We start from the raw sequence: 24,339 nt of genomic DNA, 5'->3' as shown, positions 1-24,339 counted from the left end.
CCAGCTAAATAATTTGGACTGCAGGTTGCACCATATTGGGTAGCTGGGGCTGCCAAGGCATCTCACTAGTTTCTTATTTAGGAGTTGATTATTAGACAAACGTGTATTTATAGCATTTCCAGTCTGGTTGCAAAGAAACATTTCTATCCCTCAGGGGGCTAGCTCAGGCTTATATTCAGCCTTGCTTTATTCTGGCCTGTGTACCAGATACAAGTGAGCAAGGAATAAATTAGCTAGACAATCTTTAGTTTTAGTAGAGGAGATAGTAAAACAACAGTTGGAACAAAGCTAGCAAACAGACCAGCAAATCTAAACCAAACACTACCATGGAAATGAAGGCAGGAAAATAGTCTAGACTAAAACTTCTCTGTATTTATCACTCACAGCTTCCCCCTTCTTCCCTCTCTGGACACGTACCCTTGTATACACAAATGCAGTCTTCAGAGATCAGGTCCACAAGTGATGTAATTGGTGCAGTTGCGGGAATCTGGTTTGAGCATTGCCAGGCAATCCTCTCTGAGGGTCTGACCTCTTATCTTTGTACAGCAAACCACCCACCTGCTGTGAGGAAGGAGGAGGAGGAAAGATCTTGCGGTATTCACCTTCTGCTGCCTTGTCCTCCTCTGTGGTTTCCTTTCCTTCTTTCTCTTTTAAGAAGTCATTCACAAGGCAGTTGATCTAGTGACAGCCATGGGCTTTGGGTGAGGAAAGGATGAGTAGGGCAGGACTGGCATTTGCCATTTTCTCTATGTAGTTTGTGTTGGTCCTGCAGCTGGTATCTTGCCCGGAGGCTGAGATGATCTCCTTTGCTCCTATCGCACCAGCGATGTGGTGTGAAACTGCTGGGCATGGGAGTTGAGGATTAAGTCATATCTTCCCACACCCATCACAAGTAGTTCTTCCTCCATTATTTACTCCTATGTACAAGTGAACAGCAATAGTTTTTCCCCAGAACCGCTGATGATAATGCTGTTAGAAGGTTACCCTGTTTAGGGTGATGATGGTACCCACTCTCCCTATCCTCCGCATTTGTCTGTCATTTTACCCTCATCAATTCTGCTGTGATAGAAAACATTGATTGTAAAATCACTGTAGTGCGAGGCAGCATCGTACAGACCTGCAGTGTCTAAACAAGTTGGCACAAGGGAGTTTGTCCACTGCTGCTTTCAGAGGGACTTTCAGTTGGTGTCTTCTGGAAATTAATCTGTATAATGTCTGTTAAGGTGCAATTCAGCCCTCACCGGGGGACCACAACACAGCTGCGTGCCACTTAATATCCTTGGTTGGAAGTGTGGGTCTCATGCTGTTACTTTCCTCTTCTTCTGATGGTGTTTTACCACACTGTGACAGCATTTTTCATCTGAGAGGACCACAAAACACTTCACATGCTCTTTATACGTGATAAATGCAACTTGATGCTTCCTGTTACTTCAGAGAAGAAAGCCAGTGAACATATTCCTATAGTCTGTTAGTAATGAAAGAAAATTTTTTAGCAAAAAAATCCCCAAAGAATAACAGCTACTCAGGTATCATGGGTGCTTTAGCAACCTCACAGGAAAGTTCTCCGTCTCTCATACAACTAATGGGGAATGATGCTGGAGGATAATGCTAATTACCTGTATCTGCCCAACAGATGAACTGAGTTTTTTTATGAGTGACAAGACAGAAGTACACTCACCATTTTTATGCCTGCTTAATTTTGGCTTTCAGGTAGCTCAAGAAGATGGTTTCATTTGCTCCTTTTTCATTTCCCTGTGCTCAAAAGTACCACTCTCTTACATCTCTGGGACTCATTTCAGGACTGATGCTTGCTCTGATGGTCAGTTATACTTTCTTTGCCAGGTTTGCTCCCAGGAAAGTAGCCACAGTTGCGGTAGTGGGGATGTGGAACTCTCATGTAGTCAAGGCTCTTCTTACTACTGTTTGTTAAGCAGCAGTTCACTTGGTACAGAAAACAAGCAGGAAGCCCATGGAAGTGTGCACAGCAGAGTCCAAGTGGGATGGACTGGGTACTTTATTTTCTGGGAAAGGCTGAAATTCCCTGTGTGTATGAAAACCGAGTGCTGGTCCATCTGTTTGGTCTCTAGAGTCATCACTAGCACTTTTCACCAGTCACTAAGAGCACCTACAATGTGAAACAAAATCAATGTGATTTTCACTTCTCTCTCTTTCCCAGGTTTTCTTTATGCTCTTGTTTCCTTCAGACTGTACCTAAATCGGTAGCAACTTTGTGTGTGATGTAGCTTTACTAACCCCACCTTGCTTTCTTCATTATCTTTAATTCTTTTCTTTCTTTCTTTGGCTTTTCCATGTGAGCAAACCCCACAAACCCAACATGTCTAGTGAGCTCCAGAGAAATAATTTACATTTCTCTTGAGAGCTTAGTTGTTTTTCTTTCCTTGCCTTTCAGTTGATTTAGTGCATTGCTGCTGGAGCTTTGGGGACACATGGAACAAACAGCCCTCTGACTTCTTTCCCGCAGACACGTTCTTTCCAAGCTATTTCAAGCACAGTCACTTTTTTTCTCCTCGTGCCCCCCTTCCCCTGCCCTCAGCCTGTCTCCACCGCTCTTAATGTGGCTGAGGTTTGGTATCTCTCCCCTTTATGCTAATGGCCTACTCTATGCGGGCTGTTTATTTTTTTAACACATGTCAGGGTTGTTTTGGTTACAGTCAAAAAAGCAAATGAGAAGTGAGATGCTCAGTCTAAACTTTGAAGTGGCAGATCTCTTTACCATGTCCTTCCAGAAGCCCTTTCCGTGCTTGTTTTGCAGTAGCTTAATTAGGCCTTAAACTGGAGTGTTTCAGATGATACACGTTGGTTTGCATCTTAAGATTGGGTGACTTTGGCTAAAGTTGGGCTTTGTTTGCCTAGCTTACTGATCTAATTTATATGGGTAAATGTAGTGCTCAGGTTTATACAGGGAAAGGCTGGATTGTATGACAGAGAGCTGCAGTGGAATCACAAGTGCCTTCCTCATGATGGTTGAACTTGGATGTCCTCTGGATGGATGTGCTTGAACGTACCTGAGAAAAATCATGGTCTCAGATAGAGATTCCAAGAAGAAAATCTTGTCGCTAGTTTGAAGCCAAAAGAAGTTACAGGCGGTCAGTGCTTACGAGGATGGACCCTTGATGAACTCAGGCAACTGAGTCCAGGTCTTTTTTAGGCATCCTATAGTAGAATTTTTATGCTCAGGAAGAGAGATCTCTCCATTCCTAAGGGCTGCCATTGCTTTGTGTCACAGATAGGGCTCCGAGACTCAATAGAAAGACTAAAAATCATCCAAGTGAAACTGGGGTAAAAAAAATGATAAATACAATGACTCCTGGGTAATAGAATAGTATTCCTGTAAGTATTCCTCCATACTTTTCTATAACACTGAAATCTCTGTTACTTCTGTGTACATGATATGTAGATATACGTCTGGGGTATTTTTTTAAGCTATGCACTACTGTAATGTTACTGAAAAAGGAAAATTTAGACCAAATAGATTGTTGCTGTCAGTGTGTAATAAAACCATTAACTGTTTGGTACACCCTGCATTAGTGTTTTTTTAGGACAGAATATTGATAGCATCAGCTCTTGGGATAGAAGGATAAGACAAATCAGTGTTCCAGCACAAGGACTGATAAAAAAATGATTTACCTTTTCTTTCTATGTGGTGTGTTTGCTCTCTCCTCTCCACTGACAGTTATTGGATCTCCCAAGGGAATTTCTTTCTCTGACATCACGGAAAACTCCGCTACAGTCAGCTGGACACCCCCTCGCACCCGTGTGGAGAGCTACCGGATCTCCTACATCCCTGTCACAGGAGGTGAGTAACTGCCAGGAGGGACAGGGAAGATGGTAAAAGGGAGAGCGGAAAGGGTTTGTTGTGCTGATATCCATCTCTCAGTGCGTCTCTCAGATGATCTTAACACAGATCATCTCTTTTTTCTTCAAACGGCTGACCAGTAATGTGGGTGTGCATACATGGTCCCAGTAGCCAACCTTTGTCTGAACATGGTGCCCCACATCCCATGGACAAGATTTGTAAGGGAGCTCAGAGCTAGATGCTGGAATGGTTGTACCCCTAATATGGCCACCTTCACAAAAATCTCTGTCCTGCTGAGCCTCCTAAGTAAGGATTTATTTCCAAACTGTCTCATTATTTTGTAGGCACTTTATGAGCTAAGCATATTTGAAAAGATGACCCTTGGAAATAATAACTGTAATCCATGGTTATAATAGTTTTCCAAAGCAGTAATTTTCTTAGTACTCCCCAATGTTGTTTCATTCCATCCGTTGTATCTCTGTTTTAGTGTTCAACTTAAAAAACATCCTATACTCAAACAGATTTTTAGCATAACTTAGGGACACCTCTGAAAGGAAACAGCTAAAGAGCAAACATTACAGATGTCAGGACCATAAAAGACATGCTATTGACTAACACAAGTAAAGATATAGGCCTTTAGACAATATAGTATGTAAGAACACATGCAACTTTGAATATAGAGTGATCCCACAGAAGAAAAGGAGCAATCCACAGTCTTAAAGTTAGGCATTTGTCTAAGTGCTTTCCTGGAATAAACCCAGAATTTGAAACAAGTATGTGTCCTAAGTCCTCATCCATGCATGCAGCACCTCTTAAAATAATATATAATATTTCTTTATTTGAAATGAGATGGGTGAAGGAGAAACTTCCAGCCCTTACCAGAAACAAAGTGGATCTAAACTGTGTCCTCACAGGTGTATGAACTTCCATGTAGAGTGTGCTGTGTTTTCACCTTATATCTCATTTGTAAAATTACGTTTTCCTGAACAGAAATGTTAATTTTTTGTTACTGTTGGCATACCGTTAGGAATGAATACAAACCAGTGTCTTAGATTTAGGCATCATGGCAGCGATATTTTTTCCTGAGGCTGCCCTTTGACATCGGTGATTGTAACTAACTGGGGAAAATTCACCTTCTCATGTACAAGTACGTCCACGTTGGTCATAATGTCTTTAACTTGAAACACATCCTTCAAGCATTTACTGGAGTATTGTGTCACTAATCCCGTGGCATTTGGCTTCATCCTAGATACTCCAAATGTTGTTACAGTCGATGGAAGCAAGACAAGGACCAAGTTGGTGAAGTTAGTCCCAGGTGTAGACTACAATGTTAGTATCATCTCTGTGAAAGGCTTTGAAGAAAGTGAACCCATCTCTGGCACTCTGAAAACAGGTAATATATAAAGAGGAAATAGCAGGTTTTTAAATGCATTATCTGTGCTGTAGGAGAGACTCGGGAACTGGAGCTGAAGACCCACTGAGATCCCATTTTTGCTGTCCGCACAAACTGTAGGAAGTTTTTTGCCCACTCTTTCTTTGTGTCTTTGTATTTCAGATGAGTATAGAACTTGTAAGTTTGATCAGGCTCCCATTTGCTAAGTGCTGAACCAGCCTGCAGTGAGACAGAGACAATTCATGTATTTACAGTCCTAACACATCAGAAAAAACCAGAAGTTTAATTAATACCATTTTACAGATGAGGGAACAAAGGGCCAGCTCAGCTGAACAGTTCAGACCGGTTTCTGTCATGGACTCATCTCCCAAGTTCCAGACTGTGTCCTAATCAGAAAAACATCCTCTCTCCTGGTTTTTCTTCAATACAGCTTTAAATATCCCTGCAGGAAATGAGGGTCCACGATGCTCCTGCTGACCCCACCCTGCAGTCTCATTCATTCTTTCTTTTTTGGGGGCTGACAAGTATTCAGAGAACTGCAGCAAGGAACAAGATGATGAGTGTTGGATAATTATGTGAAATTTATAACCCATTCCAGCTGTACTGGAGGCAGATATCTATCCCAGTTCAGGGAGAGCATGAAACTATGTGCAAAATAGAGTCCCATGAGAAAGCAAGGCAGTATATATGGGGACTTTGGATGGTTGGCTGGCTGTTTGATTGGTTTATTTTTAAACATGCAGGGCAAGCTAGTGGAAGGTCACAGTGGTTATCAGTTGCCTTCACATTAGTTATTTTTCCCAGCTCTGTCTCCTGAGTTTGCTCCAAAAAGCAGTCCAGATTTGAGGGTGTTGAGAGAAATGTGTCAGCTCTGAAAGAGCCGTTAAGATTGATAATATTAAGACTGATCTGAGAACATAGTTATGTCTGTTCCCAGCGTTTAATCTTTTCACACATTGAAATACCTCCTTTCCAGTGGAGGCTTTGATGTCTCTTTATAGGCACTGACATCTTTTCTGCAGAGCTCCACTATTCCAAAGGGGATCATAAAAGCTGCATCAAGCAGCAGTGTTTGTGCATTTTATATCATATATTTACAACAGAGCATTGCACAGAGCCGAGAATGTTTGTCAGATCCTTCAATCTGTTATTCTCTTTCTTTCAGCTCTGGACAGCCCGTCAGGCCTAGTAGTGGTGAACATCACAGACTCTGAGGCTCTGGCAACCTGGCAACCAGCAATTGCTGCTGTGGATAATTACGTTGTCTCCTATGCTTCTGAGGATGGTAAGAAGAGTTAGTGATGGGTCAGGGAGCTGACAGCGTTACAGCTCTCGAGAGGTGCTCAGAAATGGGTGCAGCAATGTGACTCCAGGAGGATGGCGGGGGGCTGTTATATGAAGGAGATGCCTCGCTGGAAGCATTTTAAAAATGATCATTTTAGTTAAGCATTTCCAGTTCAGACAGGAACAGAGATAACTGAGGTTCTTGAAAAGAAAAGGTGGTGTTATAATTCATATGAACACTAGAGAGTGCTAATACTTTTCGATAAAGGACTCTGGTGTTAATTCAGATTCAGCATAGGTGTAAGCAGAGAGATGGGCTCCGGGCTTTTACTATTTTGCACTTGCTCCCGGCTGGTAAAAAAATATCACTGAGCAGAGCATGGAGTTGAGTACATCATGACATGTCTGAATAATGCCGCAACCTGTTCTCTTCTGTGTTTTCTTCTTAGAACCAGAAGTTACTCAGATGGTATCAGGAAACACTGTGGAGTATGACCTGAAGGGCCTTCGACCTGCGACTGAGTATACACTGAGTGTCCACGCGGTGAAGGACACACAGAAGAGCGAGACCCTCTCCACCCAGTTTACTACAGGTGCTATGTCCCACCTCACTGCGAGGAGAGCTGCCATCTCTTCTGGTCCCACCTGGCTTACGTTTCTCTAATACCATAAAGTCAGCCAGCACATTGTGCTTTTTTTACTAGAAACCTGAAGTTTAATAGTATTTGCACCAAATTTTCTCTGGTGGCAGGCTGGTGTGACTGACCCAGAAGGTGGTTTTCTGTCACCAGTTCTACAGATGCTCACACAAAGCAGGAGCAGGAGCTCTTCTTTGGGGGCTGATGTTGGGGTACCAATGCTGAAGGTATCCAGTTGGTTTCATACTTACGGCTTTCCATTAGCACCAATGAAATCATGGATGTTTCTCATTTTCCTGACTGTTACTTGACTTGTCCCAGGGTGTTAACTAGAGAACTAAGAGCTGAGCCATACAAATTCAGTGTTATAATTACAGTGGAGAAGGGAAGCTGTAGCCAGACCAAGTTTGAAAAGTTTTCCTATTCAAAAGAGGCATCTTTGGAAGCAAAGTTTTTCTTCCTGGGAATATGTAGATACTGATCTGTCTTCTTGTGTGGAATAATGAAAGGCACGATTTTGTTTGAAAAGACATTTCAATGCAACTGCTTATAAACTGAAGTGCCTGAGACAAGCCAATATTTTAACTTAGATAAAATAAATACCTGTATTTTAAAACTTCCAATGGGAAAATTATTTTTTAATCACAAAATTCAGGTTGAAATATTTTTTAATTTCAGATTTCTGGGGAGAAGTAGTTTGCTTTTCTGACCTGTTTTAATATACTGCCCGTAAGATAGCCAGCGTACTAAATGCCATATAGATGTGATTGTAATTGATCTGTTGTCTCCTTCAGGACTGGATGCTCCAAGAGATTTAAGTGCCACTGAGGTTCAGTTAGAGACAGCTGTGATAACTTGGAGGCCTCCACGTGCTCCTGTCACTGGTTATCTCCTGATCTACGAGTCCATTGATGGCAGAGTCAAGGTAAACATTTATAACCAAACCAGAAGGGCTAGGCCTCAAAACTGGGCAGTAGAGATGCTCTGAAGTGTCCAGCAATGGAACATAATCATGTGCCTTAAGTTAAACATGGTAAAATACTAAGTGCCTGTTTCAGTGCTAGTTTGAACACAAATGCATTTAAAGCCTGCTTAAGTACTTTCCTATATTGTATCCTGAAACAGAAGCTCAATTGCAGACTGAATTTTGACAGTCATCTCTCTACAATACGGATAAAAGCACAAGCAACCATTTTCCCTCATTCCAAACCTGTATCATGGAATAAATTCACACACCCCAACGAATGGGATTCCCCTTTCTAAACTTAGGAGAATTCCTCCCTGTGCAAGTGAGGTGTCTAAGGCAGGATGAATCCCCTTTGAAAGTGCCTCTTGCTCGCCAATAATTTTATTATGTTCCTACGTAACTAGATTACACTAGATGCTTAAATATGGATGAGGTGAATCCCAGCAAAAATGACAGATAATTTTGGATGCCCAGCCTGGTACATCAGAAGGGGTTCTGATTTTCAAGAAGCCAAATTCCCTAACCATACTGAAAATCAGTCTTTTAAAGTCACAGAAAAACAGCCTTTTGGAGACAGGAGTATGATATTTCCTTGTCCTAAAGGGTGATTTTTCTCAGTTTTTTATGAGTTTCACGGAGACATCTATACAATGTGTATGTTCAAGGCGTGTAAACATTTGTGCTGACTTGCTTTTAAACCACACAGTTTATACACTATGATGGTAAACATCCATTTCCAGGCAACTTTTCTCAAACTTCTAAAGAAAGTTAGCTTGATAAAAATCTTTGAGGAATAGAAGTTTTGTATTAAATACTTTAGATGTTTAAAAATACCATAAATAATTACCACAAAAAATAGTGTGACAAACTACAATGCGTAATAGTTCTGGTCGTTATGATTTTCTCACTGAGATTTCCCTGTATTATTTCTCCTCCTCATAGGAAGTCATCCTAAACCCCGAGACAACTTCCTACAGCCTGACAGAGCTGAGCCCATCTACCCAGTACACAGTGAAACTCCAGGCGCTGAACAGATCCCTGAAGAGCAAAACAATCCAGACTATTTTCACCACAAGTAAGGACTTTAGAGCACATGCACAGCTGAAATAACATATAAGTTACTGCTCTCAGGACAGAGCTGAGCTCTGCAATAAGCAGACACAGACCTCATGGAAGATTTTTAATCCAATTGTCAGTATGTCTTCATTTGCTTGTAGTGTCAGTGCAAAAGTCCCTGTTCCCCCAGAGCTGTAGTGTCATCTGCTTTCCCCGGACTAGCACAGTGAAATTCTTTTCTTTATATCCATCCACATCACCTCTATAGTCTCTCTCTGATGAAACATCTGCCTTTCCCGTGTAGAATATCAAAAGGAACATTACTCTTTAAAATCCAAACGACACCCTGATTTACTTCTGTATTGATGCATAGCAAGCTGTTAAAACAAATGAGCATTTTAATTGAAATGGAGCAAACCACACACACACACACACACACAAATCAGTTCAGTGGCCCAAGGAGATGAATTTCTGGGCAGGTTTTTTCCTCCTCTTTCTGAGATCGGTTTTCACAAAGCCACACGGCATGTCTGTTCCAGCTCTAACAGGACAGCTCTCCAGTGAGCTGAATGCAAGAACAGATTGGGTTCTCTGAAGGTCACTTCACAGCTGACACTAAAAAAAAAAAGTTGTTCAGTATTAACTGTGAAACCTTGCCTGTCATTTGTCTCTCTTTTCACGGTTTCCAGCCTTTCAGACCCAGCAGGACCTTCAGCCGTTTCCATTCTCCCTTCTGCTGCTTGTACCAACTTCAGCCCAAGGACTCACAGAAACGCTAATAAAAGTGACACAGCCCCGAGTCTGCTCACAGTCACTTCTTGTGTAGAGCAGGATGAACTCAACCAACAGGCAACAATCCACAACCAGAAATAGGAGAATTAAATCTGGGTGTATTTAAGTGACGTTTGGCAAATTGACCATAAGCAGGGACTGAATGGGTTGCCTTTGCCCGTATGAACGCAGTGTCAGCCTTGTTCAGGCAGATGCTTAAGGCTGGCCTTAACTCTAAAGTACATTTGTGCGCTATTTAGTGCGAAGGAAACACTGAAGTAACTCCCTGCAGAGAGCCGCTTTTCTCCAAATCCCAAAGCTGGTGCAAATTCTCTGTAGCTGAGGTGCAGGCAGGGATGTGCAGCACGCTGGAAAGGGAACAACAGCCACTCTGTGAGCAGCCACAGTTAAAAACTCTCCTATGGACACACCTAGAACATCATTTAATTAGACCATTGGCTGAAAAAGTTAATGGCCTAAGTGAATTTAAAAAGAAAAAAAGAAAAGCTTTCTGGGGGGTTAGAAACTGTTCTGACTGCAACGATGCTATTACCTTGTTGTCAGAAAGAAGTGCTTAACAACATTTCCCTATAGTTTCAACTGTTATTGCTTGCTTTAGTTTTTAAAAGCCTAGTTTTATAACATATTTAATATTGTACTTGCTAGCAAAATATTCCCAATTTATTTATTTTCAGTTGTAGTCCTGTCTTTGTATTTCCCCCTCCCTTTTCTGTCACATAATCAGAGATTGGTAGATTCGGTTTTACCGAAAAGTTGCAGTAAACACAGCTCATGCTGTTTAAATATTTAGCTGGAGGATGCACTCCCACCATAGCAGGGAGTAGTTATCTGGCTTTCACAGCACTTCCAAAAGTGTAGACAGATGTGCAAAAGCATATTCAAAAGAAAAATTTACATCATCTGCTGTTTACTGTGAATCTTTTGTACGTAGGGTAGCAATTTCAAGCCCGTTCCTGTGCTCTGTACCTGGCTGTGCCATTGACCCACAACAGATTTTCATGAGTCATCTGTATTCAACAACTTCCTTGTAATTGCTGATTTCTTAAGGACTGCTTTCTCTTTTTTTGTGTGTGCAGCTGGTCTTCTCTATCCTTACCCTAAAGACTGCTCCCAGGCTCTCCTGAATGGAGAAACCACCTCTGGGCTCTACACTGTTTACCTGAATGGGGACAAGGCTCAGCCTCTGCAAGTCTTCTGCGACATGGCTGAGGACGGGGGCGGATGGATTGTGAGTAAGAGGGAGAGGGCCCGCACCACGCTCATGCGCATCTGCCTGCGCTGAGAGCAGGGGGGATCCCTGCTTGTCTATGCCATCCCTCATAGTGCTCTGTTATCAGAGTAGGATTGACTTGTCTATAATTTGGGGGAATTTTATCTCGGGTTGGACACCTAGGTGTCTAGAACAAGGTTAACAGCTCTTCCTGTAGTTGGAGGAGAGAGAGGTGTCTCCAAAGGATGGGTCACATCAGTGGTTTCAGCACCTAGGAAAAGCACTGATCTCTCTCCACTGGGTGCTGAAATGACCATCTTAGATCAGATACCTACCTTCTAAATAGTTAATTAGGTGAAAGGAGGGCGGACTGACTGTATTTGAATGAGAGAGACCGTGAAGGAGGTTAAAGCACAGGCCAGAGAAAGCGTTTGTTCAGCAGCCATGTGGCCGGGCTTCCCACGCCATTATGCAAGGGACACGTCCCACCCAGACAACAAATGAATGACAATAAAAATGCCAGCTCTCTGTACTGACATCCTCAAATCTGAACAGGCCAGAGGGACCCAGGGCACAGAAAGGAAGAAGGAGCTGGAAAAATGCATGGCTAGGAGACTAGGGGATGTAGAAAGTCTTGACTGAGCAATACAGAACTGCGAGGGGCTATTAAAAAAGCAGAGAGCAGGAATTAGAAGGCCACATCATACAGGGGAGCCTGGGAACCCAATAGAGAAACTAGAGACTTAAAAAAAGCAAGGAGCATTCAACAGTCTTGGTACAATGCAGTAATTGCAGTGAGACTGCTGCTTTGGGTGGTAAAGGCAGGGGAGCAGCAATGCCAAGCTCTGCATTTGTAAAAGCCGCATTGCTAGTGCCCTTTCTGTCAAAGGCAGTCTGTCGATAACACTTCTTGCATGCGGTGGTTGTAGGTGTTCCTGAGGCGTCAAAATGGAAAGGAAGATTTCTACAAGAACTGGAAGACTTATGTGGCTGGTTTTGGAGATCCTAAGGCTGAATTCTGGATAGGTAAGTGGCAAGAATTTGTCTTTTTTAAAAAGAAAACATGAACACAGCCCAAAAGACTAGGAGCCACTTTGAAGCCTCCATTTAGTTGGCAAGAGTATTTGTAAAGGGGAACACGGTCTGGGCAAAGGAGGCTAGGGACAGCGTGCTGTGGGGGAGATTGAAATTGCTAGGTCCAAGCCAGTCCCTCCAGTTGCAGTTCATAGATGTCATACTCCTTGGGTCACCAAACGTACCAAACCAATGCTCGCTGGTGCTCTGTAAGAAGTCAGAAGGTAAATCTGAGAAGCAACTGCAAACCTTCTTCTTCCTGTACTCCTAGGACACCCCCAGCAACAAAAGCATATGACTCAAAGAAGCAAAGTGGGGAAAATAGAAGTAAAAAGCAAATTTTCAAAGATTGTGCTACAGTTTATTTGGTTGTAAATGAAAGCCAATGATGATCACACAGCGCAACTTTGATTGCTTTTCCCAAAGGGCTACCTGCTACTGTGATTTGAAGGGAAGAGGTCTCTCAGTCAGCCTGGTTTTATCTATTTGTTTTTGTGCTAACATTACCCTACAGCTGAAATAGCTCACTTTCCTCACCAGTGTTTATGCCCTGGTGTATCTATACAGGCCAGTATGTGACCTCCTTTATGGGATAACATGATGGTAGAGAAATAAACATGGGGAGGCAAATGAATTGTTCATTTATGTCCACAGGTCTGGAGAACCTCCACAAAATCACTTCTCAGGGCCAGTATGAGCTGCGCGTGGATCTGCGGGACAAAGGTGAGGCAGCTTATGCTGTCTACGACAGGTTCAGCGTTGGAGATGCGAAGAGCAGATACCGGCTAAGAGTGGACGGGTACAGTGGCACAGCAGGTGAGATGAAATATCTTTTTTTCTTCTGATTTGCAATTTCCTCCCAGTTGGCTCAAGGTAACTGCGTGAATGTTGCAGATCAGCATCACAGCAGGTACCTCTTGTATGTTAGGTGTTTGAAAATATGAACATATCAATATATTTTATGTTTCCATTTTAAATCCTCCAGTCATTTAGGTGCCACATTTTATGGCATGCTTATGACAGAATATAAACAAGTATATTAAACAGCCATATATCTCATTTGGCCAATGCTTGACTGTCGTTTATGCAGCTAATAATTGCTTGGCACAGCCTCATCTCTTGTCAGTGGAATATGCAGCAAAGTCCTGCTATAACATGATTTGTAATTTTGCTGAACAAATCATCTGCCTTTTGTAATCATACTGGGTCAAACCCTGCAGCCCTTATTGAGTCCTCTTCAGGGCTTCAAAGGATTAAGAGATAAATCCAGCTCCACAGGATGTCTTAAAAGGAGATAATTTCATGCTGCTAGGTGCATAAAACAGACCACAGAGATGTGTGTGTATGGACTCTGCCCTGTGACCATCACATGAACTTTCTGCACAGCCTATAGGGATACAGACAAAGGATATGCAGCAGTAGTAGAATTAATGTCTATTTAAGGCAAACACCCTGGTGCAGAGCAGTAGTAGCTGCTACAGCTAGTATGAGTCAATCCTACTACTTCCTCTTCCTAAGCATTCAGGTCTAAGATTAATGGATGGAGCAACACAGATACTAAGGGATGAATGTGAGCTCTGCTTCCAGCATAGACTGAAGGCTGCTCCTATTGCACCCATCTGTAAATGGGCACCCAGACCCTGGGAGTGGGAAGTCAGTGGTAGGCAGACATCTCTCTAGGTGATGGGTAGCTAAAGAAGATGGGTAGCTTTACTGCATGGACCAGCTAAGTATGGAGACTCCTCTGGTCTTGATTCACTCCTTGGGGAGGTCTCTTTGGACTTGGTTTGTCCACACTGCTTTCTGTACAGGGCCAAAATCCAGCTTTCAGCTGGAAGTGCAGAAATGGAGCTGCATAAAAAAACACTTAATAAGTTGGGGATTAGAGACCACCTGGAAAAATACTTTGACTTGCCTCCAACAACAAAAATTGTGTACTTCCTTCTGTATTAAAACAAGTCAATTTCTAAAAACTTAGATACACAGCCAGGCTTTACAGACAGTGCATGGCACAGTCCAAACATTTTCTGCAGAATGGTCACTCCCATGTCATCTAAACTAGGCAAACCACTGACCTTGCTCTTTCTTTTGTCTCCCCCATCCAGGTGACTCCATGACGTACCATAATGGAAGGTCCTTCTCCACCTTTGACAAGGACAACGATTCTGCCATCACCAACTGTGCTTTGTCATACAAGGGTGCATTCTGGTACAAGAATTGTCACCGAGTCAATCTGATGGGCAGATATGGTGACAACAGCCACAGTCAGGTGAGTTTGGTGTTTGAAGGCTTCCGTAAAGCATTAGAAGAAGGGGAATTGCAATTATGGATCTGTCTGGTGGTTCAGCTAGCCAGACATCAGAGCACCAACCCAGCCCACTCTCCAGACCAAAGGATGGTAGGGAAAGATATGGGCAGTTGCTCACAAAACAAGAATTTAATGTCAGCTGGTGAAATATTGATGTTTTTGTATGATTTTCCAAGGCAAGATCCCATGTGTGCAGGGAACGATTGCAGTTTTCAACACGTGAAACAAAATGTTCTTCCTGCCGTGAAAGCCAGGCAAAGAGTGACAGCTCTGGGGGACAGCATGTGGGTTGGTTTGTGCAGGTCGTGCATGCTAGCGGCCGGAGCTCTGTGCTTCCCAAAGGCCCTCTACTTTGTTGCGCCTCTGTTCCCAAGTTAGAAAACAGCCTGCAATCTGAAACGAGAGCAGTAAAGGCTGACAACAGGAGAAGTGAATGTGTGACCTCCCACACTTCATCTTTTTCTTTGCAGGGTGTTAACTGGTTCCACTGGAAGGGCCACGAATATTCCATCCAGTTTGCGGAGATGAAGCTGAGACCGTCCAGCTTCCGAAATCTGGAAGGAAGACGAAAGCGAGCGTAAAGCCCCAGAGGTGGCGAAGGGGCTACGGGCAGGGTGATGGGGGGTGGGATATAGAGTGGGGGTGTGGGGAGATCCTCTGGCATCACTGGGGTGGTGGGATGTGAGGAGCTGGTAGTCGTACCAAAGCATTAGTGACCCTTGGCCCAACAGAGGCTTCTGCAGCAGTCCAAACAACAAGCCTTAAGTGTCCCAGCATTTTCAGCAGAGCAGCTCCGACTGCCCACCAGTAATGTCCTCCACACCAAAGACAACGATCTTAAGGGTTGTATGTTGTTTTATTAATTTTTATTTTCTCAGAAAGCCTCTGGGATAAAGTTCTTCCACAGTCTGACTATCTCTTGGGTGGCCCAGGGTAAGGGAGGGAGAACAGCTTTGTATGTTGGTAGTTTGTTTTAGAACCAGCCATATTTTACACACAGAAATGTGTACAATTATCATTATTATTATTATTAGTTATAATTGAAATTCATTGGTTGTTGGAAAGCCCTTTTTTATATATATCAAGTACCACAGAGAAGGAGGGGATGGGAAGGGGAAAGCAGTATGTTTTTAAACTTAAGCATAAGATTAATATTATTAATATAATGACAAAGTAATAATAATAATGATAATAATAATAAGCTAAGGTTTTGTCATTTTTAAGAGAACCATGCTTTTGGAAACACAGCAGGACAGTGTCTGATTGTAAATTTTTTTTATAAATAAAAGCACAATTACTTTTAAATAAATTTCTACCTTTTTTCATACATGTTGAGTTTGTGCATGTCCAGGGTACGTTTACTTAGATGGGGAAGTAAAAGAAAGGCTGAGAATGATTTGGCTGCTGAGCCCGTACTGAAAACTGTTCCTTTTGTCAGTGATTGGTTGTAAGTATTCTGCTGGGTTTGTTACAGTGAAATGCCCATAAGGATTTGGTTTCTTTTAGAACATGTTTCTTTTTTTTCCTGCCTAAAAGCTTCTTAAATGTTTTTCTAAGTGTTACTGACCAATGCTTGCTCCATCTAGGTGGGAATAACTAACAAAAGAATACAAAGAAAATACGGAGGTGTTGTTAGGTACCCTTGGCAACTTTGAACACTTGTGTAAATAAAGGGCTCTCTTTTTTATATGAATGAAACCTACGTGTAGTTCCTCTGTATCATACTCTTCAGTTGAAGACAATAAAAGATCTTTTGTTTTAATCCAGTCTCTCTGCCCTACTTCAAGGTTGCACTTTTCAAACAGAGCAAATGTTTCTGTCTCCTCCTTGGCAATCACTGGAAGGTGGCTGGGAAAGAAGATGCTTTCAGTCAGAGCGTATATGATCAGCTCTGTGAATAAGACCGTGAAGTGCTAGCTATTAGGTAAGGTCAGGTATTGTTGATTTGACACAGGGTGTAAAAAGTTTGTGTGCAGGGGAAATATCACTAAAAAACTTCAAAATCAGGAAGGGAAGAAAAGAAGGAGGGAAGGAATCACTTCCCTTCACCCTTAGGTTCCATCTTCCTAATTTATATGTATATTTTTTCTTTTAATATTGTTGTTATTTTTAATTGCAATCCTTTGATTATTGCATTTCTGAGCTTTAGCTGAGCATTAGCCCTTGGGAACGGTTATATCCAAAGGCCATGTTGTTCACAGTCTTGACTGAAACTTTGGCAATGCCCCAGAGGGGAGAGCCTGGTGGGGACCCCCCATGCTGGAGCGTGCACTGGGACCAGCTTTACTGTGAGAGAGCCCTGGGCCAGCAGGAATTGCTGTGTGGAGAGACAGAAGGTGCTGCAGACAGGAGCATCAAAGCCTGTGTGCTGTGCTTTATTAATAGTCATCTCAGCAACTACATTTCAGAATGTCCAATTTCTGTAGGCATTTATAATGCATCTCCCAGGAACCATCTCACACCGTGCACAGCTATTCATCGCTAGGCAGACTCTAGGACCACAGGCTAAGAGAATGCACGGGGATGGGGCAGAGGATTTACTGGCTGGGAACAGGCAATGCCTGGCTGGGGAAGTGGGAGAAGTTCCTAACAGAATTAGTAAAACACTGGAGGTCTTCCGTTCATACAGTTTCTATTCCTGCATCTCTTGGCAGCCCTGCTCACTCTCCTCATCCATTTTAAGCCTGGCTACCGGCAGATGGCACACGGAGTCCGTCTGTCTTGGTCTGTGCCTGCTCTGTTTGGCAGCACTTGGAAATCCTGCAGGTATCCAGCATCGGTCCAGACGCTGCCATTCTTCACTGTTGTCTTCTCGTGTGGTGACATCCAGCACTCCAAGCTACCTAGCTGTTGTTGGTGTCTCTGCAGCAGTGGTCTTTGTTAGGAAAACTAGCTGCATGTAGTAAAGCATTGCCCTATGGCCACACAGCAGGAACTTTGCAAGGACACCTGTGAGGAAAATGTTTATTTTTGGCTTGCAGGAGCTAGGTCACAGCAAAAGCACGTGTCAAAGAGGAACTTCCTTCATGAATATTATTCCATGTACTTTGAATTTCTTTCTCCCCCTCTCCCCCCAGTTGAAGTTATACTAGTGAATATTGTTTGTTTTGCACAGGGAACACAAGTCTCCTTTGACCTTCCAGAGCACTGGCAAGGGTCCGAGGTGCAGCGCTATATTAAATTCATTCTCTGTAATTAATAGCCCTTCTTTGGTCTTTGTCAGAGCAAATGATTGGCAGTATAAAAGCAAATCCAGTAATGAAGAAATAATGCTCCACTCTGAAGATGCCTTTCAAGTTATCAGGAAATGGCAGTAAATCTGTATAACTGGGGACTTGAGAGCTCTTGCAGTCTGTTTGCAGACATTCAGAGGAAGACTTCACATTTATGAAATTATTTCCTCATTTCTAGTAACATCACAAAGCTGGCTGTGATGTCATTTAGCTTGGCAGATCCAAAGAGGGCTGCTGGAGACAGGCTCAGATTTGTGCCTCGCTCCAGAAATGACGCAAACACGTTGCACAGAAGAAAGATGATATTTCCTGTAATTACTCACTGACAGATGCCCTGCTTGGTATTTTTCATGATTACTACTGTGAGAGAGAAACTGGCAAATCCTTGAAGTAACACATGCCAAAACACCCTTCAGAGCTGACACAAGCTTGATTTGGTACCAAGCAGTTCCACCATGGACTATCGTAAGGGATTTAAAAGACATTCCGGTTTTTCTCTCCCCCCTTTCCTGATTGTAACTCGTGAGAATAGCTTAAAAACACCCTCAGTTTTGAAATCTATTTATAAACCTGCCAAGGGTGCACCAAATTGCTGTCTGGTTGCTTTGTCAACTTAAAAAACCATAAACCACCTTAGTGCTGGTGTTAATACTTAACGTGATGAAGCAGTTTAGGAGCCTCAAGGGGGCAGGAGAGGAAGGGCTTCAAAAATACTTAGGCAGCAAGATCCAAGGTCTCAGAGGCACTGAAGGCGATATGTGGGGAAGTGAGTGGGATTTGTGGGGTTAGGACTGTATTTTTGAGACATGTAGATGGAAAGCATCTTTTCCAGTGCCACTGTACCTGTCCTTCCTCCTTCAGTCAACATGCGTGCCCAGCCCTGCAGAGACCCTTACTCATACTGCAGTCCTAGCAGGATCTCAGACTTGGATTTCTTACTTAAGTTTGGGTGAGGTGAGCGCTTCAAGCCAGTTGGGCAAAAGACAGCTGGATTGACAATTTTGGGGGACTGAGGCTTAAGCTGATGGCAGCTTTTAGGTTATTAAATCCTCTGTGGGACTCAGACTACTAAATGATGAGGTTTTTTTGAATCCAGGCATGAGTGCGCAGCCACACTGATCGAGTGGCTAGAGCACTCCAGTGTGATGTGGGAGATGACAGACACTTTAAATTCCTCGATCTGCCTGAACCAGAGTAAGACCTTGATGCCGGCTCAGTTTGACCCCAGGAGAGCACCCTCCTCTGCTGCACTCTCTCTGAGTGCAGCTCCCTTACCTCTTCTCCTGATGCTATTCCATTTTGTTCATTAATCAAGGGAATTGAATCTCACGTATTGCTGGGCTAAATGTAACCACAAAACCAGGGCATCTTGCCCTAGCCTGCATTAGTGAAGAAGTAGCCCAAACTATTGCAGTGATTCGTAACAGAAGACACCTTCTTTCCTGTACAAGGATGTAACTTCATTCAAAATTACAAGTTTGATTTGCTTTGCTTTAAGAGGAGTTGGGCCTAATGGACATTAAAGAGCGTGTAAAACTAGGAGTCAGGTATAGAGTGATCCAGTGGCTGCCCCTGCTACCCGTTTGGTCTCAGTCTTCACTACCTGAATCCAAAACGGCAGCCTTGAAAAACCTTCTCACAGCTGCCACGTTAACTCAGAGGGCTGTTAAACTCTGCAGGAGCAGTACTTTTTTCTTCATTTTTTTTTCTCTTCTTCTTTTAAGCATTCTTTGTGCTTAACCTAATGAACTTTCTCTGTCAGACCTTGATTAGTAGAAAGGAAAGCTGAATAGAAATGTTTAGATGTCATCAATAAGCAGCAGCTTGATCCTCCACCCAGAAAATGGCAGGGTGGTGACATCAGCCTCACAGGTACCTTGCCACTTCATACTTCTGCCTTCCAGGGATGTGCACAAGATGACACAGGCCTCTGGAACAGAGCTGGGATTGCTGAGACGGTGCTTGGCTGGTGGCTGCTCGTTCTCTGCACTCCATCAGGAGCAGACTGGAAGTAACGAGCAGATACGAGACACCTTCATATAACGCTACAAATAGAGGTTCTTGACAAAATGATCAGGCAAAATGATAAAATGTATTTTATGGGAAGTGGGGGAAAACACCTATGTAAAATGAAAAAAAAAAAGAAGACATGAACGCTTCAGCAGCTTTAGAGCTCCAGGTGGGGATATCCCCTGTTCAGGATTGCCTTATCATTTTCTTTGAAAAAAGTCTGCTCAGAAACCCTCCTGACTCTAGCCTTTGTTCATATGCCTTTTTCTTGGGTATTTCCCCGGCAGCCTCAGCAGGTAAAGAAATCTCAGCCTGTAGTGCCATAGCAGCTTTGTGTGGTTACAACATATGTTTGTCTGGACAAACAAGGTGTGGTTTGTCACCAAGAGACTGCAAGGAAATATCAGCAAAAGCTGCACATGTGATGTTTGTTCTTGGAAGGCTGACAGCCTCACTGTAAAAAAACACATCTTAATCAGACCTTCAATCTAGAGAATAACATGACCTCTCTGGTGAAGAAGAAGCTGGTTTAGGTGAGAGGGAAAGACAATTCTCAGAAAAAAGAATAAAAAGATGATGTAAGAACAGCTCTGGTTTTCTGGGTCATCCTCAGCTGCTCACAAGCTGTTCCTGGCTCCAGCCCAAGAAGTTTAGGAGTAGCAACACAGCCCTGATGATTGTACAGTGAAGAGGTTTTCACTTGACTAGCAACCCTGGTGAGGAATTTCCACAGGGTTGAGAATGAGTTTCCATCTGGGCTTGTATCAATCATGTTCCTTCTGCAAAATGAATCAGTCCTATTTCATTTTGCAGTGGAAATGACATCCCGAGTGGAGGATGGAGCAGGAAAATATAACCACATGCAAGCCTTTCAACACCTCTGTAATTTAAAGGAAGGTTTTCTGGAGGTAGTAGGAGTTGGAAAAGAAAGATAGAGGAAGTTATTGCATTATAGTTAAACAAAGAGGCTGATGTTCTACCCAAGTATACAATCTCTGTCTGTCTTTCATCCCTTCTACTCCTACATTTAGACACATGCACACTGAAAAACCTACTTCAGTTTTAGTCACTTTTAAAGTGTGGGGAACTCACGGTCTCATTGAGATGGTATCTGAAGAGTTACTCACTTGTGCCCTTTTAGGTGACATTGAGGATAAGGGGTTTTTAGGGTAAAAGTTCCTCTTCAGGACCTCTGAAATTGCAAAAGTTTGGACTGAGCTTTTCAAAGGGGTCTTGCAATGCAGGAGGCCCAAGTCACATTCCTTAGTGCTGATGTTTTGCTTCCCCAACTTGGCTTCTCAGAAGACTGCAGAGAGGAATAGAGGGGAGAGATTTGAAATGGCAGCTATGGCTATGCCAGGCAGCCAGGAGCTTGCGAACTGCCTCCCCCTGCCTAGTACCCCCGTTGCAGCTCCCGAGAGTCAGCCTGGCAGCCCTCAGTCTTTGGATACGGAGAGGGGCCTCCGAAGCCCATGCACCGTGTGCAGAATGACCACTAGTCACGGTGTGTGAATAGTTAAGAGGTTTTTTGGTGTACAACATGCCACGTAAGTAACAGCTGCTGTTATTCACAAATTCAGGACTCCCTGTGCTTGGATTCCCACAGGGAAAAAATTCAAGCCTCATGTACCTCCCGCCTGCCACGCACTGGCTAAACCGCTTCAAAGGCATCTCCTTGTAAGATAGCATCTCTGCCTGAAACCATTGAGGATACATGGGTAGTGATGAAGTCAAAGGGCCTGATGATTTTACTCATTCACCTCTTTGTCAGGTACTTTCCTCAGAGGAAATCATTCAGCTTCCTGTGTTTTTACTGTAAATTATATGCTGCAAAGAGGAAAGAGAGAAAGAGACCAAGAGAGATAGACAGATTAGAAGGGAAAAAAACAACACATGGATGGTTTCAGTACAGATAATCCCTTTCACTGCCACTTTCGTGGCTCCCTTTGCCTAAGGCATCCCCCTGCTTTATGGTTGTGCGGAAAGGGTTAAAAACAACAGCTAACCTGAAATTTTGTCCACTGCTTAAACTGAAACTACTTTCAGGACTGAAAGTGCTCATTTCCTCCCCGCCCTTCCCCTGCCTCTTTACTTTTACTTTACTTCGTGCCTTGTCCTTCTATTTCTGTAACTGGCAAAGAGAGAGAGAAATAATGTGAAAAAGACTGTTTCTTGTCCAAGTGGAAGAAAAGAATTCCTGGCTATGTCACTAGAGAGCACAACCATTCAGATTTATTCTCAAAGGTAATTTCCACTTTTTCATCAAACCAATTGTAAAAGTCTCAGCTTTAGGAGGAGTTGGGACTTCTTTATTAACAAGATGTTCTAGTTTCCATGCAAATAGGATGCTGCTTGCAAAGAAGGTACTTAGCTAAAAAAAAGCTATATTATCTTCCCTAGAAAAAGGTTTTGAAGGGAAATTTTGAAGTAGCCACCAGAGAGATGTTTCAAGTCTATTATGACAGACCCAAGAAGTGTAACTGGCTGAGACAAACCGGGGGGGGGAAAAAAATCCATCATATTCTGAGTATATGTATACCCTGAACCATTTGACTTTTCCCTAGAAAATAAATAGTAAAAATGAGCTCAGACCCCTGAGATGCCAATTTTTATGTGTTTTAAGTACAAGCTATGTACATCCCCTACCTTATAGTAACCCGAGATAACACACCCCACTGCAGTGCTGGCACATCAGTCAAATTAATTGCAGATGCTTTTTTAATAAGTTCATCAGACCAATGATACAGGCGGCAGCTCTGTGTTTTGGCAGTCTCCCACCAGCCCAAAGGAGTCTCCTCTGAAGCCCTGTGTGTGAATATATTCCAGCCATGGTTATACTTGGATACATGGATACCTGCGGGAGGGCTTAAGGGGGAGGATACCCTGATTTCACATTTGTGATTGCATCTGACCAGCCTGATCTTTGCTTTCCAAAAGGCTTTCCAAGCACTCGCAGCTCCAGCCACTGCTCTGAACTCTTCTCACTGAAACAGGTTAAGGTCTCTCAGCTACCAAAATTTCAGTGCCCCTGAGCAAAACCTCAATTCTAAGCCCTGCTTCAGCCCGAACCATCTCCCCCGTCCCAAACCCTTGTCATCTTACTTGGCTATGGAGCTGAAAAACAGCTCTTTGATGAGGTGCTGCTTCCACATGGTAGCAGGAGAGCCTCTCTTTCTTTGCTGCAAGGGGAAACAGGATTGCTCTGCATATAGAGTGCAACACACACATATCTGTGTGGACAGAAGTGAGTGAGAGTGAGTGAGTGAGAGTGGAGAGAGTGTGTGTGTGTCACTTTAGGTGACATCTCTGATCACTTCTGCACCACCCTGCACTGCAGTGCTACAGGGTGCAGTCCCTTCAGGTTGTTTTCTTTCCTGTTTGCCTTGCACAGGCTAGTGTGGGCTGTTGTGGGTTTGTAGAGGCCCTTGGGCTATGGCTCTGCCAGGGCGAAGGCTCTCGCCAGCAGCTTTTGGGGCTGGGTTAATGTCCTGCACCCTGCCAGCCTGCCTTCTTCCAGCAGTTCAAATGATGCCCCAAGTGCAGGGGGAGCACTGCTGTGAGCTGCCAAATAGTTTCAGCCTTCAGCGAGTCAGCTGTACTTCAACAGGTGATATATATGTGTATACCTATACCTATGCATATGTAGAAACTATCCATGTCTGTATATGCTTTTGTCCACAAATATCCATCTGTACTGGGAGGGGTGGGGGGAGAGAGAGAACACATGAACAGCATGCATGCGTGCACACACACATACATATAAATACAATCGTTGCAAGGCTGGGAGCATCACTGCTATAGAGACCCCAAAGTGCTACCAGCTCAGCATAAATGTCAGTATTTCTTGCGGCTTAGAAAGCGAGCAGAAACCACTGAGGTTTCAAGTGGCAGCGGGTACCAGGATCTCAGCGGGTACCAGGATCTCAGCATCGGCCCTGGCGAGCTGACAGCAACTGCCTGGGGCTGCTGAGTCCCGCCAGCCCCACACTACATGCAAGCAGAAATCACCAATACTCCAAAATACCCCCTTCCACTCCTCTGTTAGTGTGTGATAAAAGCAAGTTTATCTTTCTTGTTATAGTGTGTTTACAAGTAGGATTTCTCTGATTTCTGTAGCAATCAGTTCATTCACTTATGTACGTGCTTCAAAGTACATTACAGATAAACAAAAGAAAGGAAGAACCAAAGACGTGTCTCTGTCCTGGGAGGAATTCATCCCAGATCAGAGCTTCCTTCATGTGCCTAAGGCCTGAGCAGGTGGGGAACATAATCAAAGTAAAAGAACAGTAATCGTGTACTTCTAGCTTTGTTTAATGCCCCTAGCTGGAAAGTTTTGCTTCTCCCAGGGAAGGATTTCAACAATCTGTGCCTTTAGAGCTTCCTTCCTTACTACAGTTTGGCAATTCTCATCAAACTTCCCATTTCAATAAAGCATTGATTTGGGAGGCTTCGCAACACACTGGGTTCTGGAGAAGTCTATTTTCTTCGTCTTAGCTGAACACTGAATAAACACCACCTGATCCTGTTACCTATGTGGATACCCAGGGAACTTTACAG

At 43.3% G+C, this 24,339-nt stretch overlaps 1 protein-coding gene across 4 annotated transcripts in view; it reads left to right on the top strand.

Annotated features, from left to right (window-relative positions):
• Window positions 1–15,150, top strand: part of TNC (tenascin C) — a 74,084-nt gene extending 58,934 nt beyond the window's left edge. For all 4 annotated transcript variants that reach the window (XM_050907718.1, XM_050907717.1, XM_050907716.1 and 1 more), the window contains 11 exons: window positions 3,695–3,817; window positions 5,067–5,210; window positions 6,376–6,495; window positions 6,944–7,087; window positions 7,927–8,057; window positions 9,042–9,174; window positions 11,024–11,175; window positions 12,087–12,183; window positions 12,886–13,047; window positions 14,337–14,500; window positions 15,010–15,150. In XM_050907718.1, the coding sequence (XP_050763675.1) occupies window positions 3,695–3,817; window positions 5,067–5,210; window positions 6,376–6,495; window positions 6,944–7,087; window positions 7,927–8,057; window positions 9,042–9,174; window positions 11,024–11,175; window positions 12,087–12,183; window positions 12,886–13,047; window positions 14,337–14,500; window positions 15,010–15,120 (1,481 nt within the window). In that variant the 3' untranslated portion in view covers window positions 15,121–15,150. The remainder of the gene's footprint in view (window positions 1–3,694; window positions 3,818–5,066; window positions 5,211–6,375; window positions 6,496–6,943; window positions 7,088–7,926; window positions 8,058–9,041; window positions 9,175–11,023; window positions 11,176–12,086; window positions 12,184–12,885; window positions 13,048–14,336; window positions 14,501–15,009) is intronic.
• The last annotated feature ends 9,189 nt before the right edge of the window (window positions 15,151–24,339 follow it).

This window comes from Gymnogyps californianus, chromosome 18 (genome assembly GCF_018139145.2).
Source record: "Gymnogyps californianus isolate 813 chromosome 18, ASM1813914v2, whole genome shotgun sequence".
NCBI lineage: Eukaryota > Metazoa > Chordata > Aves > Accipitriformes > Cathartidae > Gymnogyps > Gymnogyps californianus.
The sequence above is the reverse complement of the archived record's forward strand: the minus strand, read 5'-3'. Positions and strand labels throughout refer to the sequence as shown.